This window comes from Anguilla anguilla, chromosome 11, assembly GCF_013347855.1.
Source record: "Anguilla anguilla isolate fAngAng1 chromosome 11, fAngAng1.pri, whole genome shotgun sequence".
Lineage (NCBI taxonomy): Eukaryota > Metazoa > Chordata > Actinopteri > Anguilliformes > Anguillidae > Anguilla > Anguilla anguilla.
Genome location: NC_049211.1, coordinates 27,310,319 through 27,328,787, shown reverse-complemented (window position 1 = coordinate 27,328,787; position 18,469 = coordinate 27,310,319). Strand labels below are relative to the sequence as shown.

The following is an 18,469-nucleotide window of genomic DNA, read 5'->3' as shown; positions in this document are numbered from 1 at the left end:
TCATATGGACTCCATCCAAACTGCATGGACAGATTAACCTTTGCAACCTCTGTGCGTGCTGACTGTTAAAGTCTGCTTTCTCCCCGCCCCCTTTTCCCCGCACAGACTCAGAGCAGTCCCTCTCTCTGCGGAGCCCCACCATCGTCCGCCAGTACATCCAGAACCTCAATGTGATCGACAACCAACGGAAACTGACACAGCTCTCCAGGTCACTGGAGCGCTAATCATGACCACAAGCTTGATATATATGTGTGGCCACTATATTAGGTAAACCTGCTCAGCAATGCTAATAGCCTGCTCCACCATACAAGCGAATCATGTAGCTGCAATATACAAAGCAGACATGGTGAGGAGGTTCAGTTGTTCAACCAGACACTAGAATGGGTGATCTAAGCCTGATCAAAGCAACTTTGACCACGGTATGATTGATGGAGCAAGACGTGGTGATTCCAACATCTCACACACAGCTGCCCTCCTGGGATTTTCACACACTGCAGCCTCTAGAGTTGACAGAGTGGTGTGACAAACAAAAAACATCCAGTGAGCAGCAGCCCTGCGAGTAAAAACACCTTGTTAATGAAAGAGGTCAGAGGAGAATGGGCAGACTTGTTCAAGCAAACGTAACAGCCACAGATGCTCAAATTACAGCTGTTCACAAGAGTAGTGTGCAGAAGGGCAACTCTGAGTGCACAGCGGGTCAACGTGCAGCCTGAAGCGGATGGGCTAAAGCAGCAGAGCCTGAAGGATGGGCTAAAGCAGCAGAGCCTGAAGCGGATGGGGTAAAGCAGCAGAGCCTGAAGCGGATGGGGTAAAGCAGCAGATAGCCTGAAGCGGATGGGCTAAAGCAGCAGAGCCTGAAGCGGATGGGCTAAAGCAGCAGAGCCTGAAGCGGATGGGCTAAAGCAGCAGAGCCTGAAGCGGATGGGCTAAAGCAGCAGATAGCCTGAAGCGGATGGGGTAAAGCAGCAGATAGCCTGAAGCGGATGGGCTAAAGCAGCAGAGCCTGAAGCGGACGGGCTAAAGCAGCAGATAGCCTGAAGCGGACGGGCTAAAGCAGCAGATAGCCTGAAGCGGACGGGCTAAAGCAGCAGAGCCTGAAGCGGATGGGGTAAAGCAGCAGACCACACCGGGTTCCACTCCTGTCAGCTAAGAACGGGAAGATGAGGCCACAGTGGGCACGTAATCACCTAAACTAGATGATTTAAGACTGGAAAAACATTGCCTGGTCTGACATGCTCTGACTGGATGAATGCATCCTGCCTTGTGGTCTAATTGTGTGGGGAAAAGTTCTCTTGGCACAAATTAGTACCTTAATACCAACTGAGCATCATCTGAATGCCACACCATAGCTGAGCATTGTTTCTGACCACATCTCTTTATGGCCAGTTGATCCTTTTTTTAAATGGATACTTCCAGCAGGATCATGTACCATGTCACAAAGCACGCATCACCTCTAACTGGTTCCACGGACATTGCCCAGATCTCAATCTAACGGAGAACGTTCGGGATGAGGTGGAACAGGAGGTATGCAGCACGTTTCCTTAATCCATGCCATGACGAATTCTGGGGGTCCTACCCAGAACTTGATAGGGAGACCTAATAAAGTGGCCACTGAGTATCCTTGCCCTGCCACGAAGACTTCCCACTCCAGTGCTAAACATGATGGCATGAGCTCCATTTAAAAAAGGACAATTCCAGAATGTTCCAGGAGGCTTGGTGTGCTACAGCTGGATGCATGCTCCTGGGAATGGTGAAGAATTGTAAAAGTGCCTGAAACAGGCCATGCTTTAATGTCTGTTTACTGTCCATGCTCACGGGGCAGCCATATTGGATGGAATGTCAGCCCGTGTGGGAATCCTTCACAGACTGCCAGCTTCCTGTAACTGCCATGTCCAAAGCAGGAAAACATTACTCCTGCCATAAACTAGTGATAATGAGGATGCCATTTTTTCAGAAGTAGCACAGCATGTTGTAAGTAGGCAACCATGGCATTCTCTTACAGATGGTTGTCGGCTCACAAAAACCTGCTATTTTTTGTGCTACTGAGTGGCTAACATACTGGGATTTGGTCCCTTATCTGAGCAGGGACACACCAGAGACAGGCGTAATGGGCTGGTTGCCCAAGGAGAGAGGTTCAGTTGGCACAATTACTCCAGTGCCAGAGCAGCAGTGACCTCCTGTGGTCAATCAGGGACCTGCAGTCTGCCTACACCAACAGCGCATGAAGCGTCCTCCTCTGATGCAATGACTGAGCAGCACAGGTGGTGGACTGCAGAGGGAAAAGAACCAACAGCAACCACTTTGGAGACCCTGTGCTTTCCTGGGATCTCCCAAACCCATGGAGAATCAGCCTCTCAATTTCACTCTAAATGACTGCCTCTCTTGGGACTACACTTTGCCCTTCTTGGGAAGTACTGCACTTCGATCCCCCATTCTCACACTTGGATTTGCATTGCAAGTCACTGTGGATTGGAGCATCTGCCAAATGTCAGTAAATTCAAAGAAAATATAAAACCAGTGATAAGTGGTTACACAAAACACGGGTCAATTTCCAGTTTAAATGGAAACTAATGAACTTGTTAATTATAAAGTGTTTGTGGGATACATTCCTAAAAGTACATTTCAGGAGCAAACCAGCTCCCACACATTTTCTCTAGATGGGAACACACTCAGCCATATAAAAACCTTTTTTTTCTTTTTACGGCCAAACCTTCACTGCTACTGTATCCCTTTCTGTTGAACAGGCTTTTCTTCTAGAATGTTCTGGATCCTCCTGGTAAATAACTGCGAGGTGGAACTCCCTGAACATTCACTCTGCAGCCATTTACTTCCAACAGGCTCCATCTTAACACATCCTCCCTCCTTCAATCCAATATGGCCACCAGTGTGAATGCTGTTCCTCAGTGCCTTAGACATTTCTGTCCTCTGTGACTGCTGTTAGCCAAAAGGCTGTGTTTATGCCGCGACATCAGAATGAGTATATCATTGGCATTAGCTGTTATTTATGTTAAACTGCCACAGTATCCAGTGTTGTACTGCCAGCCAATACACCAGTGTTACTATAAGCTCCATTTCCAATGATGCTTTTACGCACTGTAGGCAAACAAGCTTAGTGAATAGTAATCTTCACTTTTTATTAAAAAAATTAACACAAAGCAAAACAGCACGGGGACCAATTTTGTAGCCTCACTAATATAAAAAAAAACTGACATATGTAAAGCGTATTTCATACTGTGCAAATTTTTATTTTTTTTAAATAAATTATTTCAAAACAAAATCATGTGAATGCATTGTATTCATTTACAGAGGAAACTCAAAAAATGTGAAAACCTGAAAACTAAAATCCACCTATCGATGCCTCTGACAGTGAAAATTAGTGCAAGACACATTTGACAGCAAAGACAAAGACGGCACAGAGGAAATAAATTACACACAAAAACACTGTATCTGTGCCAAAAAAAGGCACAAGTATTTTGCTTCTTTAAAGAAGGAAGAAGAATCGTAATATTTGGCCAACAACTACAAAATTATTCTAAAGCTGAGAGCTAAACTAAGTTGTGGGGAAAGTGTGAGTGCAAAGGTTATCTATACGCCTGCCACACAGTTACACAGGGCGAGCTGCCTCACACACAGCTTTAAAAGAGTATTACAGTAGGACCTGTAGTCCTGCTCCACACACAGCTTTAAAAGAGTATTACAGTAGGACCTGTAGTCCTGCTCCACACACAGCTTTAAAAGAGTATTACAGTAGGACCTGTAGTCCTGCTCCACACACAGCTTTAAGAGTATTACAGTAGGACCTGTAGTCCTGCTCCACACACAGCTTTAAAAGAGTATTACAGTAGGACCTGTAGTCCTGCTCCACACACAGCTTTAAGAGTATTACAGTAGGAGCTGTAGTCCTGCTCCACACACAGCTTTAAGAGTATTACAGTAGGACCTGTAGTCTGTTCAGTTGAAGGCTATGAGGGGCCTCTCCTCCCATTTCTGCCAGAGGCTTGGCTTGCTGCTGCTGCCAGTGCCCAGCTGGAAAGCACTTTCGCTGGGGCAGACCACCACCTGGCCCCCGCCACTCTGTCCTGGTTCCGGTTCCACTCCTTCTGCTCGCGCTCTGTTCAGAGGCACACTGAGGGACCCCGAGCGGCCCTCTCTGGGGCCGCCCCGCCGCGGGATGTCCTGCACGTCCACCCCCGAGTCCAGGCTCCCCCCGCGGCCCGGTTTGGGCAGGGCGTCGGCCCACGAGACGACCCAGGCGCGGGAGCGCTGGAACAGACCGCTGGACCTGGCCCTCTCCAGCAGGGAGCGCTCCGAGGGCCCCGGGGCCCGGACGGGAGAGGCCGCCCCCGAGCTCTGGGTCAGCGTGCTGGGGGCCGAGCTGGACTCCGAAACCCTGGACGTGTTCCTGCTCGTCCCGGGCCCCTCCGGCGCCGGCGTGGCCGAGGGTTGCCGCGGCAGACGCGGGCTGGGCGGGGAGAGGTAGCTGAGCACGGGGGACTGGGGTGGCAGGGGCGGGGCCCTCTGGTCTTCGAGGCATCGCGGGGAAGAGCTCAGCCTCCCCCGCTCGTCCTGCCGGTGGGGCAGAGTGCCGCGCCCTGCCGGTGTTCCCGGGGCGGACCCCTCGGTGGCGACCGTGGCGGTGGAGCCGGGCATCCTCTGCACCCCGCTGAGCAGGCTGGGCTCGTCCCCCGGCCTCCAGCAGACGCCCGCGGGGGACCCCAGGCTGCCCCCCTCGCGCCCCCCCCGAGCCCCCCGTGTGTTCCGACAGCTCAGCCCAGCAGCTAGCCTCGTTCTGAAGAATCCCCACGGCAACAGCGAGGCTGCTGGTGGAAGTGGCCTGATCTCGGGCCGCTAGCCCTGACCCTGTCCACTGCGGCACCGCCTTCTTCCGCCTCCGCCGTCTTTCTCTGTTACCGCCAAAAACACACACCCATCAGGCTGCTGAGGAACACCCTCCTGTCTCTCACAGAGGTTCATATCTTTAAAAACACAGGACTTCACCTGTGACTATGAGAATGATGAAAGGACGAAGTGTCAAACGCTCAATTACTGGGAGCAACAGTAACTATTCTCAAATTGAGTGGGTTCCAAATGATCACAGCAGGAATTTCATGGTTGTAAAATATATTTCAGCCATCAACAACCACTCAGCCATGAAATTACAAATTAGAAACAAAAAAATTAACCTTTGCCAGTTGTATGGTGAGATTAAAACATGCTCTTGGTTGTGCTGAGATGCTAATATACCTACAGTAAAGTGGGGGAGATGCTAGCATACCTGCAGTAATGTGGTGAGATGCTAACATACCTGCAGTAATGTGGTGAGATGCTAACATACCAGTAGTAATGTGGTGAGGTGCTAACATACCTGCAGTAATGTGGTGAGATGCTAACATGCCAGTAGTAATGTGGTGAGGTGCTAACATACCTGCAGTAATGTGGTGAGATGCTAACATGCCAGTAGTAATGTGGTGAGGTGCTAACATGCCAGTAGTAATGTGTTGAGATTCTCGATGCTAACATACCTACAGTAATGGAGAAGCCATAAGATCAATCCCATCAGGAGGAGGAGCACAGTTACCATGATAACCAGCAAAAGGATGGATTGGTGAGAGGGACCCATGTGACCTAAGTGGGATGGGCTACTGAACACAGAGCACAGAGCTTCACACTAGCACACAGAGCAGTCCGAGGTTTCATGAGACACATGATGGGTGGAGCTACCGTGTGCTGTCAATCACCTGTCCCTGTGATCTAAAGGCATTACTTTGCCTACTGAAGTACAGCACTGTGATTAGTTAAGAGCAGTGTGTCAAAGATACCACAAGATAGCTTGTGCTATTTTAGGGTTCATGAAGCCTCGTTCTGCTATTGGTTTGTAATGCATGAAAAGCACCACAAATGAAATGCATTATGATACAGGAAAATTCATACACAGCTTCCAAATATAGTCCACTGTCCCCATCACTGTCCATGCGAGAAACTGGGAGTTGCATGCTTAAAATGAGCACAGGGTACAGCCTGATTATAGCAAGACTGGAAGTTCAAATTATTCAGCTAAACGCAAACTAAATCGAGGCTTTCTGCTGGAGATGAGTCTGATAAGGCCAACATTCAAAAATGGTTTTTAAGAAGATCCTTTTCCGGCGCTGTTTTGCACCTGTTACAGCCTAAACATATTTTATTAGGTAGCCTATGGGTTCGCACAAATACGTTCAAATTACTCCTGTATTGAGCCGAAAGCCATCAGTAGTAACGTTCATATAACAGTAGGCTACTTAAAGCTTGCATTCTTGCAGTCATTTTAATATTATATGCAAGTCCTTCAGTACAGAGGTCACAAAAAATTGAAAACAACAGAAAAGTTCAAGTCTATCGGCGTGGTTTCATACAATGACAGATGACGTTTTAATGAAAGATTCATTCGACAGCCGAACTAAAACAATTCTGCAGGTGTAGCGAAGTCGCCTTACACGCAATTCAGCAATATTGGTTAATTTTAAAAGTGTTACGCTTACCTTGTAATATTCTCAATTGTATTCGCAGTTTTACCCGCGGAATGTGAGATGGGCTAACTTTTAGTAGCTACACAAACAGATGGACGCTATTGTCTCACTATCACCACTTGATCTACAACAGTCCGCGTGTCCTCTCATTCAGCGCGTGAACAGATGGCACGAGCGCTACTACTGACCCACGCCCACCCAAAATACAAATTAACTACGACGACCGTATCCGGTTACCATAATTGCACTTAAACTAGGTCGTAATTTTTTTTTCGTCAATTAAGTATGTCAATTCTGCTCTAAAAAGACAAGCCCTGTTTTAAATATAATATTTCTATACCCATTTTGACGTCACACCACCTACTTTCGTTAATGTGTTTCTAAAGCCATTCGTGGTTTTCACTTTACTTGTTTCTATCATTTCGATGTTATGAACCGCCACTACGGTTTAGTTCCCCGTTTTACATAATGCGTATGTAGAGCTAACTTATTTCGATCAGGGCATTCCTCTTATCCAAGCACCTGTGGGCAATTTAGCCAAGAATGCAAACACCTTAGTCGTCAAGTAGCCAATGCGTTAAAAAAATTAAATAAGCAATCTCACCTTTTAGTAAAAATTGAAAATTTTATTTGAAATGCAAACAGTAAAATACAATACAAGGAAACATTTTTTAAACACCATAACATTTCCCCCCAATATGGGGAAAGGAAATTTCACAACAAATCAGTTTTTCCATTGAATTTTCAAATAGTCTCCTCACTAGATACATATTTACAACTCAAAAACGAATGGAAGAGACATCCTAAAAACAAGGACAGACCCAGTGCTTTCTCCTATTGACATTTTTTAAAAAGTGTTTCTTTTTCCAAACAACTTGTAGTAGTATAAATAATTGCTTGTACTTCTAATTTGTACAGTACTAACACAAAAAAAAATCATCATTAATAATGACTTGGGGTGAGCGAACAGCTGGTTTTAAATCCAAATTGCTTGAGAGAAATTTGAGGCTTTTATGTGGACTGGGACTCAGAAATAAAAACAAAATGGACACAGTAAGTCAAACTGTCCCCAAAGTTCAGTTCAGTGACTTTTTTCTTTTGAAGGTGGCGGTGACTGCAGTTGGGTCAGCCTCTAAGCTCTGAACCTATCCTAGATACTGAAGATAAAAATAAAATAATATTGCACTTAAAACAGTTTTAAGTTTCCCCAATACCCAGCTGCTGTCCCTTACAGGTGACTTGGACATACCAGTACAGTCCAGCCCTTTCCCAGTCAAGTACATAAACAGCCACTGCAGCTCCCAGCCACAATGAATCACTGTGTTTTGGGCTGAACCACTCTGTCCAGATTGTAGTCTAGTAACAGGATAGTCTAAGCACTGCTGGTGGACTGTTCCATTCATACCTGATTCTGCAATCTGTTGTTAATAAAGGGAGAGGACCAGGCCATTAGGAAAATACACCCATCTCCCTCACTCACCAACACACAAGCACTTTCGCGCATACGCACACGTGTACACACAAGCGTCCACACACACAGACAGACACACACACACACACACATACATACAAGCACTCACAAACGCATGCAGGCGCACGCATCCAAGCACTCGCTAACTCAAGCAAGCATATGCATACACAAGCACACGCAAACACACAAAAAAGGCAGAAAATTGAAGCCCAAGACACATGAATTTTCGGTCCCTGGATGAAGCTGCAGCCATTGGTACAGTGAAGGATGTCTTTGGTGTTGTGTGTGTATGCACAGACCCCTATAGATTTGGCCAACCACCCATGGACGCATACATATGCTGATACCAAGTTCTGTTGCGTTCAAAGCATGTGAACGTGCATCCACAGCCACACACAGGAAGCCACACCCATTCTGGCTCCTAACCGGCTTCCCTGTGCTCTTTGGCATCTACGTCATTATTGCTGCATTTAATAATCATTTACTGCAGTGCACAACTCTAAATTATTCCTGTAGTTTCATCAGACAAGACACTGTTAGCATGTCTGCAATCCCCCCACCCAATCCCACACTATCCAGCTTTGATTGTCTGTGCTTTAATTTATAACAGACCCATGGCATAAGGTCAACACAGGTCACTTTGGACCCACCATACTTTGGAGGCATAATATTCTCAGCAGTTGTGGTCTGTAAATGTATCTGCTTAAGGGAACACACCCTAAATGAGAAAGTTCAACACAGTTTCACGAGTCTCACACCATATTAGAAGAGTCTATGATTGCTCCAGTCATGTCCCAGGTGAGCAGCACCTGTGCATTGATTTCTGGATGAGAGAAAGTCAGGGGGATTTGCAGAAATTGCTTCATAGCAAATAATAAACAACTTTCATTCTGTTACAAGACACCTTCACCCTTGCTGCAGTCCTCTTGAATAAAAACCCAGTGTCTTTTTAAGCCTTTCAGAACTATCAAGCCCAAAGGACAATCACACAAAATAAAAAAAAGTCCCTGACGAAAGATAAACAGGTTTAAAAGGTAATCATGGCCAAAGCTCTTAGTGTCAGACCAAGCTTGGTCCAAGCACTAAAAGCGCCTTTGGAAGACGGAGATCTCAGTGAAGTAAAGTCTTTGGTGATGAGGGCTACGGCCCTGGGCGTGTTTCTCCCAGCGTTCTGGTTGAATTCTGCGGAAACCCTCACTGGGCACTTGCAAACAGGCACCAGGCATTTCTCATCTGCCCTCGTGGTCAACTGGGAACATTCAGTCATAGGACTTGATTCTAGCACCAATAAGACGTATAAAATCTATTAAAATATCCTCTGTCTTGAGAAACAGCAAGCAAGAGCAGAAAAAAGCAACAGGTGGGGATTTTAAAAAAAAGAACCAGTATGGCTATCCATGAAGATCAACGACGGGAGAGGTTCCGCACATCACTACACTTTTCTGGTTGTGTGTGCGCGATGCACCACTGAACAAGCCCTGATTTCAACCCCTCAACCCCACCCTGATCCAAACCGAAAACAAACTCTGTGCATCCCTGAAATGGGTCTGGCTTAGGTATAGAAGTTCTCACTGTTCGGAAACCAAACCCCAAAGCTCTTTGTCAAAACAAAAAATTAAATTAAAAACATTCATTTGGTTTTAGAGCACTTAGGGTTGTTTTTCTCTTTCTAGTGCAGTACAGATGAACTTCCAGTGGTCTTTTCTCTGAAAATCTTCAACAGCCATCTGTTATTACACAGTCCTGCAGTTTCCTGGTCTACTTTGTGGATGAAATATTTATCTTTTCTTTTCCCAATTTAACAAAGAGGGAAAAAAAATGTTTGGTGTGATTTTGGAACCCCCCACCCCGTTTGGTTAGGCCTCAGATGTGGCCGGGGGCTTGAGTTGGGCCTTCTCCATGGCCGTGCCGTAGGGCAGGGATCGCTTGAAGAAACCCAGCTGCAGGACGAGAAGAGGAGAGAAGAAGGGGTGAGCACACGCTGGAGCAGAGAGGTCACAACAGTGACAGTACAGTGCACCACATCCATCTGGCACAGGGGTGGATGAGGGGTGCATATCTATACCCGAATTTCATGCCAACTTCTTAATTACTCAATTGTCCCAAATTTCTTACATCATCCGATAGTGATAGAAGAACCTGGCCTTTGCACCTGGCCTTTGCACAAGTGACGATTGCTTTTTCGATATGTGATAAAGTAGTTCGGAGCTTCACCAAAGTACTGAAAATAGTCCCAAAAATTACACTGGCCATGATTTTCATAATAGGTTGCATTTTCTGAAAATGAGAATATGTCTTTCTGAGCTGCATTTAATGGAAATTGAAATGAATAGCTTTCCAGGCTATCCTTTAAGGCTGAAGACCTTCTTGTATGCCATTGTGAAACGTTTTATTGCAGCCCAATCAATTAGTGAACTTACACTGGTGAACACCAGCCATTTAGCTGATTGAGCCAGATTTATTGGTGGCCACAAAAGCTAGCACGCCATCCCTCCAGAGACAAAGCTGCCCACATCTGATTTAGCACATGCTCTTCTTACAAAAAAGAGAGTACATAAGGGAAATGCAAGGGTTCATAAGCACAGCCGTATCTCTAGGAAAGGCTGGCAAACACAAAGCTGGTACCACTGCAATCAAAACGCCAGACAAAGGACAGCCAGCCTTGAGACTCTTCTGGGTTTGGTTCAGTCAGACCCATAATTACCTACAGTACAGTAAGTGGATTAAATGAATGAACAAGGTTACCTTAAATGTAGGTGACCAAGCGGAAAACAGATACATGGAACAGCACCATACAAAATCCTCACATTGTGGTGTTGCATCTTCATTAACAGAAGCTTTATTAGTTTAATTAGCTTTGGTTAGCCCTTCCCCTTCCTCCTGGTAAAATGGCAGCCAGCCTCCCAGTCAGACCTGGGCTTCCCTGACCGGCGAGCCACACGGGCGCTAGCAGTACTTACTTTGTACAGGACATAGATGAGCAGGGCGAGCAGAAGCAGCCCCGCCAGGATGGCCAGTATGATGATCCACAGGGGCACGGCGTACTGGCTGTCCGGCTTGCTCCACACCACCGGGGTCACCACCTGCCACAATGGACACAGCGTCACAATCGGCAACTGCCACCCCAACGCAGTCACCACTGGCAGCCACCACCCCACCACATCCCCAGGTATTTAAGTTTGAGCAAAACATTTATTTTTCCATTCCACCATTTCATAGACATCATTTTCTAAAATTGTCTTCGTAAAATAAAGACTACGCTGAATGTGAAAAAGGAGCACTGCAGTAAGATTGTATGCACCAAAGTGATCAGGAAGCGAAAAGAGGGGCGCCACCTTTTTGGATCCGCTGGGTGCCTCCTTGGGCAGGATGGCATAGGGCATCTTCTGCACGCTGTACCTGGCAGAGCACTCTAACACATACTGTTTGTATGGCCTCTGCAGAGAGAGAGAAAGGATGAATGAAACATGGTTTAAATCATAGATATTTCTTTCATTATCTTCACCGATTAGATGTACCAACTCACCTGTTCACACCTAGCCTGATATCAGTGAGAAAGGGCCACTAAGATCCACACAATCAGTAAGCAAACAAGGGCAAAAAAAAGTTTTACTACCAAATGAGCATAGAGTATGAATCTGACATGCTTTGGCATGATTACATTAATGATCAGCAGATGGCAGTGTTTCCTCAGAGAACAGCTGGTCCAGAGCCCAGCCACTTCCATCAAATCACGCTGTGACATTCCAATCCTCTGACAACCCTCAGACCACAAGCTAATGAATTTTCAATGCACTCCCCACATACACGCGCACACACACACGCAAGCGCAAGCACACGTGCACATGCACACACACACGCACACACACAAGGCCTGGAATGGCAGCAGCGAGAGTGCGGTTCTGTCAACGCTCTCCTGCACAGAGGTGACCCTTGACCCCACAGCAGCACTTCAGCACCTCTCTCACTGCTTTGTATAGGGCCGCTGCCACGCCTTCAGCATTCAGACTGTTAATACTGACATTCAGCCATCTTAATGGAGCTACAGGGTCACTTATCCTTTTAAAGCCGCTCATTTATGGCTTTTCATCTTGAGAATTCTCTACTGTCTCTTAGAAACCACAATTATATCCACAGGAATGGCAGTTTCAGTCTACGGTACAGGCTGATGTACATGTAAAAACGTATTCAAGTATATATGTTCAAAAAGATTTAAAAATTGAAATTTATGTCATAAATATAAATGCATTCTTCTCTTGCTCCTGCACCATGTTAGCTTAGTAAATGTAGTGATGATGATGATGATGATGATGCTGCCAAGAAACACAAAGCCTGACACCCATGTCCAGGGTAGTTTACCAGACTACGTTAAGAGTAGATACAGTAATTGCTCCAGCCATTTGCCCCCTCACCTCTATGAAGGTCTCAGCCCAAATTCGGGAGCGCACTTTCAGAATGGCACTGGTGCCCCTCTCCAGGAGTCCCACATTGCACTGCAGCACCCAGCATTCCACACTAGAGCAGGACTGGAGGGCAGAAGGAGGGAACACAAGCACACAACAAATTACGGTCAGTTCTGTTACAGCATAGACCCCATTTCACCCAGAACGTTCCAAAGACAACCAACCGCAGACCCACCCCATACATTTTCCCACATTCATTGGATTTATGTTGACATGAATGCCACAATAACATTAGAATTAATACAGATAGCAATTGACCCCCTTAAAGGTGTAAGATCACAAATGATTAGAATGTTCTTAACTGAACATTCCAATGCTGATGTAACAATCACTAGTGGTCACTGAATGTTCTAGAACACTGGCCTAGAATTTTTTATTATGTATTTAATAAATTCTTTGGTAAAACTGGATATTTCCTGCCATGCAAACAAAACCCTGCTTGAAATCCTTGAATGATTGAAGAGAGAGAGAGAAAGGAGGAGGGGAGAACTAGGAAGACTAAGAGAGGGACAGAGATGTGGGGATAAGGAAGAGACTGAGAGGAAACAGCAATCAGCAGTTTCGTGTTCTGGACCAAAAAAAAAAAAAAAAAAACAAGGTCCCCAATGTCATCCATCTCGAGGGGGCTGCTTCAAATTAAGGAAGCCTGAGGGAATGTCATGAGACTGTAAAAGTTTACAGGCAGGCACAGCTATCTAAAAGCCTCGCCACCAAGAAAGCAGGCAGTTTTTTAAAGTGTTTTTTTCTTTTTTTTACAGGGCCGCAGGAATACGCGCTCTTAATCATGCCCTCCCTCGTAACGCCACCTCTTGCAGACTAAACACTTCTAACGCGCTGTGAGTAAGCAGACCACCCCTGGACCGTGCAGCACGTCAACTCCACCCCCCCCACACCACCCCACCCCCACCCCCGCGAGGTTAAATCACCGCAGGGAAAATGTAACCCGGCGGATTCCTGAGAGGACAGTCAGACAAGCAGGACTCCCTGGAGCTGGCAGAGAGAGCTTTATAAGGGAGTACAGACCTGCCAGGCACTGAGCTTTATAAGGGTATACAGACCTGCCAGGCACTGAGCTTTATAAGGGTGTAGAGACCTGCCAGGCATAAGGATGTAAGGATTCTGGAGCAGGCTGCCTGTCAGCCAGTCAGTTTAGGGTAGAAGGATTCTGCAGTAGGAGGCCTGCCAGGACACTGTGCGACGTGAAGCCTGGGGAATGGTTTTTTTACAGTCCACCGCCAACCGCGCTTCGGCCTGGGGGCCTGCCTGCCCTCAGTACTCCCAGGGGGAGGGTAGTTAGCAGGGTCGCTCAGTGCAGCAGGAACACCAAGAGGTGTGTTACTGCATAACTTGTTCTTATAAGGCCATGGCTGTGTGGCGCTGCAGTAAATGAGGCTGGCGTCCAGCCTGGCGATCAGCTGCTCCTGTGGCGGTCATGTTGTCTGGGGCTGCAGCCCAGGGACGACCCCTCAAGGGCCGGGGCCCAGCCGGTCTCCAAATATCACCCCAAAACGAGCCCTACGACACCAAACATCATCCAAAAAACTCCCAATGCCGGGAGCCCAATACGACTGGCTGCCTGCTTGGCGAGGGGTTGGCACATCTGATTGCACACCCAGGAGTTCTGAATGGGGTTCATGGCCGGTTAAAGACAGCAGGCCCCAAAAACAGAGCACCTTTTCATACAGGCAGGAGGACGGCCACCTGTGGCCATTCGGGTGAAGGGGGCCACTGTCTTCCGCAGCACAGCGGCCCCCGCTAATGACAGCCGCGCACATGGAAGATTAGAGGGCCCGTCGCAGCGGACGAGCGGCAAGGCCCCCGGTGCTAATGAAACTAATGACTGACGACCTGACAGCTGACAACCAGCACCCGACCTGGACCCCGCCCCCAATCCCCAATGTATAATAACACACCTGGTCCCCAACCTCCAATGTATGCCCCCCTGAACCACTCCCCTATAATTGCACTGTACCCCTATGACTCAAACAGGGTTATTTGGGGCCGGCTCCTCGGTTCAGGAAGCCCCAGGCACAACCGAGGAGAATTACACACATCCATCCACACCATAAAAGCAGAGCAGACTGCGTCTCCCTGCATCCCTCCCCCCAGACTGCTTATCTTCTTTGTCATCATCAGAATTTCACTCCAGTGACTCAGTCGCTCGTATATGGTAATGACTTGCATGCTCAACTCATCAATCACTTGACATCAATTGTTTGTGTTAACTATTCCCTGCCTCTCTTCCTCCTGCTCTCCCACACTCCATGCTCTCTCTTTCTCCACTGCCTTCACCCCCGCTTTCCTCAGTCTTTCCCCCTCTCACCAGGTTTCCTGGTTCGGCCAGCTGATTCTTGTTGGCGTCCCTCCTCTCGATGTGGTGGGCCGGGTTGGGCGTCTGCAGGGGCGGCTGCTCAGTGGGTGACTGCTGGAGCTGTGGAGGCAAGAAACACTTTCAGCCCTTCAGTACAGACACATGCATCACTGACCAACGGTCTGGACCAGACACACGCAACACTGACCTACAGACTGGACCAGACACATGCAACACAGACCTACAGGCTGGACCAGACACATGCAACACAGACCAACGGTCTGGACCAGACACATGCAACACTGACCAACGGTCTGGACCAGACACATGCAACACTGACCAATGGTCTGGACCAGACACAGGCTGCACTGACCAATGGTCTGGACCAGACACAGGCTGCACTGACCAACGGTCTGGATGAGACACAGGCAACACTGACCAACAGTCTAGACCAGACACATTACCCAACAGTCCACACCAGACAGACAACACCAATTAACCACCAGCTGACCAACCACCAGACAAGATAAAACAAGAACAACACCATGGGTTCAGACCTGCCTTTGATATTTGCACCCATTTTGACAGACACATCAGGTCACAGCACTGCAAAGTCATCCAACACACACCCTCTGAAGCAGAAAGTCCAGCAGGCACTACTCCTGGTACAGCCACAGACGACAGCTCTCAGTGAGATGTCTCCAACGTCACACATGGCCAGTTAAAGCTCAGAGCGAAACCACAGTAATTGAGCCAGAGCCAAAACCCAAGAGCAATTATGACCGGAGGCAGGAAGCTTCGCCAGAACCCCCTGGATTAATTAAAATGGCAACGCTGACAATTAAGGGTGTCATTAATCTCCAAGTGACTCATGAACCACGAAGCGCATCCGTGTGACGGAACAGGCTTTTTCAGAAAGCCCCGGAGCTTCGCAAATAGTGGCCGTAGCCACGCCCCTTTCCACGTGACTGTGTGCGCGTGCCCGTCATGCGCCTTTTGCTCCACGCAGCTGGTCGAGGGGTACAGAACTAGGTCAGCAGCAAACAACAAAAACAGTAAACTATGAAATGAAAGGAGATTGGCAAAGGTCTGTATTCCATCAATGTTTGTCCTTAATTTTGAATTGCAAATAAATGAAAGGGTCCCGTTAATATTGTTCACAAAAATAGCTTAGCATGTGAATTTCAGTGATGGCTGAACTTGACAAGCTGAAGTTTGCAACATTTGAATTTGATGGTCAAAGTTCAGGATGAAGAACATTGGATAGGTCTATATTTTTGTTCCACTAGCATGTGACTCAAATGGGATGAAGACACTGGAAAATCCACCCCTGCCACCCCGCTTCAGCCCTGGCTGCACACCAGTGTGCACACATAAGGCCATGAGCCACAGGCCACATGCGTCCTGGAACCTATAGTTCAAACGGAAACCTACAGTTCAAGCATTTCAAATTCTGGGAAATGACGTGTTCTGATTAACACTGTGCATTTTGCGAGACGACGCAAGCTTTCTCAAATCAGTCAGCACAGATCTTCCCCTGAAGACCACACAGCCTGCTGTTGCTAGCCTCTTGCTCTGTTTGTCGGACGCCATTACGGCTCTGAGGCAGAGACAGTGACGCTAAGCGTAAGACCCAGGGCAGGTCCGGGAGGTCCTCACCTTGAGGTGCTGGGGGTTGATGATCCGGTCGGTGGAGCAGTTGAGGGGCCCAACGGTGGTCACCTCCAATGGGTACATGAGCCATTGAGCCTTGACTCTCATTGGACAGTGCAGCTCCAGGAGGGTGTGGCTTATCATGCTCGGCCCGTTGTTCACCAGCTAGGAGAGAGAGAAGGAGAGAGGGAGGAGAAAACAGAGACAGAAGACGCTTAAGTTAAAAGGTCTTTTAGGATTTGAGTTCCTATCTCCAATGAGAGGATTGATCTCTATTTCACGCACAGAAGATATTTGAGTTCCTATCTCCTCAGAGAGGATCTCCATTTTATGCACAGAGGGGATTTGAGCCCTTATGTCCTTACAGAGGACCTCTATTTCACTCACAGAGGGGATTTGAACCCTTATGTCCTTAGAGAGGACCTCTATTTCACTCAGAGGGGATCTCCTACCTCATACACATGCTGAACTGGAGGCCCGACATCCTGCTCCAACTGCGGCCTCTTGGTTGCTTTCCAGTTTTGCGGGGGAAAGATGACCTTGTCTGGGTGAGACACACTTCAGACAGAGAAAGAGAGAGAGAGAGAGAGAGAGCATGAGAGCAGAAAGCATGGAGACTCACACACAGGTGCGCACTCGTGTGGAAAGTTCTGGAAATAGAGTGTACCGGTGTTCCTGGACTCACCCCTGCAGAATGACATCAGCCGCCACGGCCACCTCCAGCTTGTATGGCACAAGCTCGCTCTGTGAGTTATTCTCATTTTTACTGCGGGGGGATAGAGAAACATATGCTTAACTCAGGCTATCATTGTTTACCTTTGTTAGGGCACAGAAGCGTTATTCCATAAGAGCACTGCAGTTCTGAAGAGAACACTGAATATGGCAGTGCAGGAACACTATGAAACAAATCAATTACATAAAATACCAGCTAATCTGAAATGTACAATAAAACTGAAAGCATACACAAACAGTAAAATCACGTTATCTGTTGACTTTTAGACTGAATATTTTGCTGTGCAGATGACAGGTGATGAGGCGTTATTGTGGGCGTGGCATGGGGGCGGGCCTTCACCTGCGTATCTGGAGCTCAAACTGCACCGTCTTGCGCGTGTCCTGTAGGCGTGGCACAGTGAAACGAAGCCCCGCCCACAGCTGCAGAGACATAACGAATCAGCGTCAGGGGGCCGGCACAGAGCAGAGAGACAGAGAGGGAAGGACAGAGACGTGCAGCTTGTAAATGGTCTCAAGTGGTAGCATCCGTCGGCCTGCCATCGTGCGTGAATAAGTGAAATACTGCATGTAGGTAACCGCTACAGCCTCTCTGTGTTCTCTGCTTACTGGAAAACACACAGAGAAAATCCCACTGAGATGGGCTCTGTGCAAAATACAGCTCTGACTGGGAAATGAGAGAGAAAGAGAAACAGATAAAGGGAGAGAAATACACAAAGATACACAGTGATTGGACATGTACATTTTAATTGCAGTGAGAACTCCCATCAAAACTCTACTCCCGGTCCAACGCACCCCCGTTTCTCAGCTCGGCTCCCCGAGCCCCCCGGACCCCTGCCCCCCCCCCCCCCCACACAGCTGCCACACACCTGGGAAGGCCCAGACAGCAGGGGGAGGGGGGGAGGGGGACTGTGGGATTTTGGTCGCTTTTCTTAATTGCCTTTTAATGCCGTTTATATTTCCTCCTAAAACCAGAAGCATCTATGCAGCAGTCAATCCTAAATCCGAAGAAACGTGAACCCAATTATTTGAACGCAATTTTAGTGCAGTTCCACGCACCCGCACGTATAAAACAAAATGCCACACATAAACGTTCAGTTTCTCCCATTTTTTGGTCTGAAACTGCTTAATGCTAATCCAAACAGTGCTGCCTGTCTGTGCTGAGACCCATATCACTGAGGGGTCGTTTGAGGGAAAGCCATCTGAAATGCTGTTACACAGCTGCAGGTTTCTATGTGTCAAGGCCAGTGTCTGTATATTATCGGCCACTTAACCCTCTGACATCAAACAGCACAAGCTGTATGTACAAGTGTGCTAAAGAGAAATATTTGCAATTTCA

At 47.6% G+C, this 18,469-nt stretch overlaps 2 protein-coding genes and 1 long non-coding RNA gene across 4 annotated transcripts in view; 1 reads left to right on the top strand and 2 right to left on the bottom strand.

Annotated features, from left to right (window-relative positions):
• The window catches only part of rapgef3 (Rap guanine nucleotide exchange factor (GEF) 3), a 40,570-nt gene extending 37,293 nt beyond the window's left edge, over window positions 1-3,277 (top strand). For both annotated transcript variants that reach the window (XM_035382763.1, XM_035382764.1), the window contains one exon: window positions 106-3,277. In XM_035382763.1, the coding sequence (XP_035238654.1) occupies window positions 106-224 (119 nt within the window). In that variant the 3' untranslated portion in view covers window positions 225-3,277. The remainder of the gene's footprint in view (window positions 1-105) is intronic.
• LOC118208265 lies at window positions 3,225-4,160 on the bottom strand. The gene is made up of 2 exons (XR_004761537.1): window positions 3,941-4,160; window positions 3,225-3,848 (listed from the first exon to the last, which is right to left on the bottom strand). It is a non-coding gene; the product is annotated as an uncharacterized LOC118208265 (long non-coding RNA).
• Window positions 4,161-7,108: 2,948 nt separating this feature from the next.
• Window positions 7,109-18,469, bottom strand: part of itga5 (integrin, alpha 5 (fibronectin receptor, alpha polypeptide)) — a 46,694-nt gene continuing 35,333 nt past the window's right edge. Inside the window, exons 22-30 of the mRNA XM_035382762.1 lie at window positions 17,474-17,553; window positions 17,087-17,167; window positions 16,854-16,959; window positions 16,408-16,566; window positions 14,761-14,868; window positions 12,387-12,500; window positions 11,310-11,411; window positions 10,935-11,057; window positions 7,109-9,914 (exon numbers count right to left, since the gene is read on the bottom strand). Of these exons, the coding sequence (XP_035238653.1) occupies window positions 9,831-9,914; window positions 10,935-11,057; window positions 11,310-11,411; window positions 12,387-12,500; window positions 14,761-14,868; window positions 16,408-16,566; window positions 16,854-16,959; window positions 17,087-17,167; window positions 17,474-17,553 (957 nt within the window). The 3' untranslated portion in view covers window positions 7,109-9,830. The remainder of the gene's footprint in view (window positions 9,915-10,934; window positions 11,058-11,309; window positions 11,412-12,386; window positions 12,501-14,760; window positions 14,869-16,407; window positions 16,567-16,853; window positions 16,960-17,086; window positions 17,168-17,473; window positions 17,554-18,469) is intronic.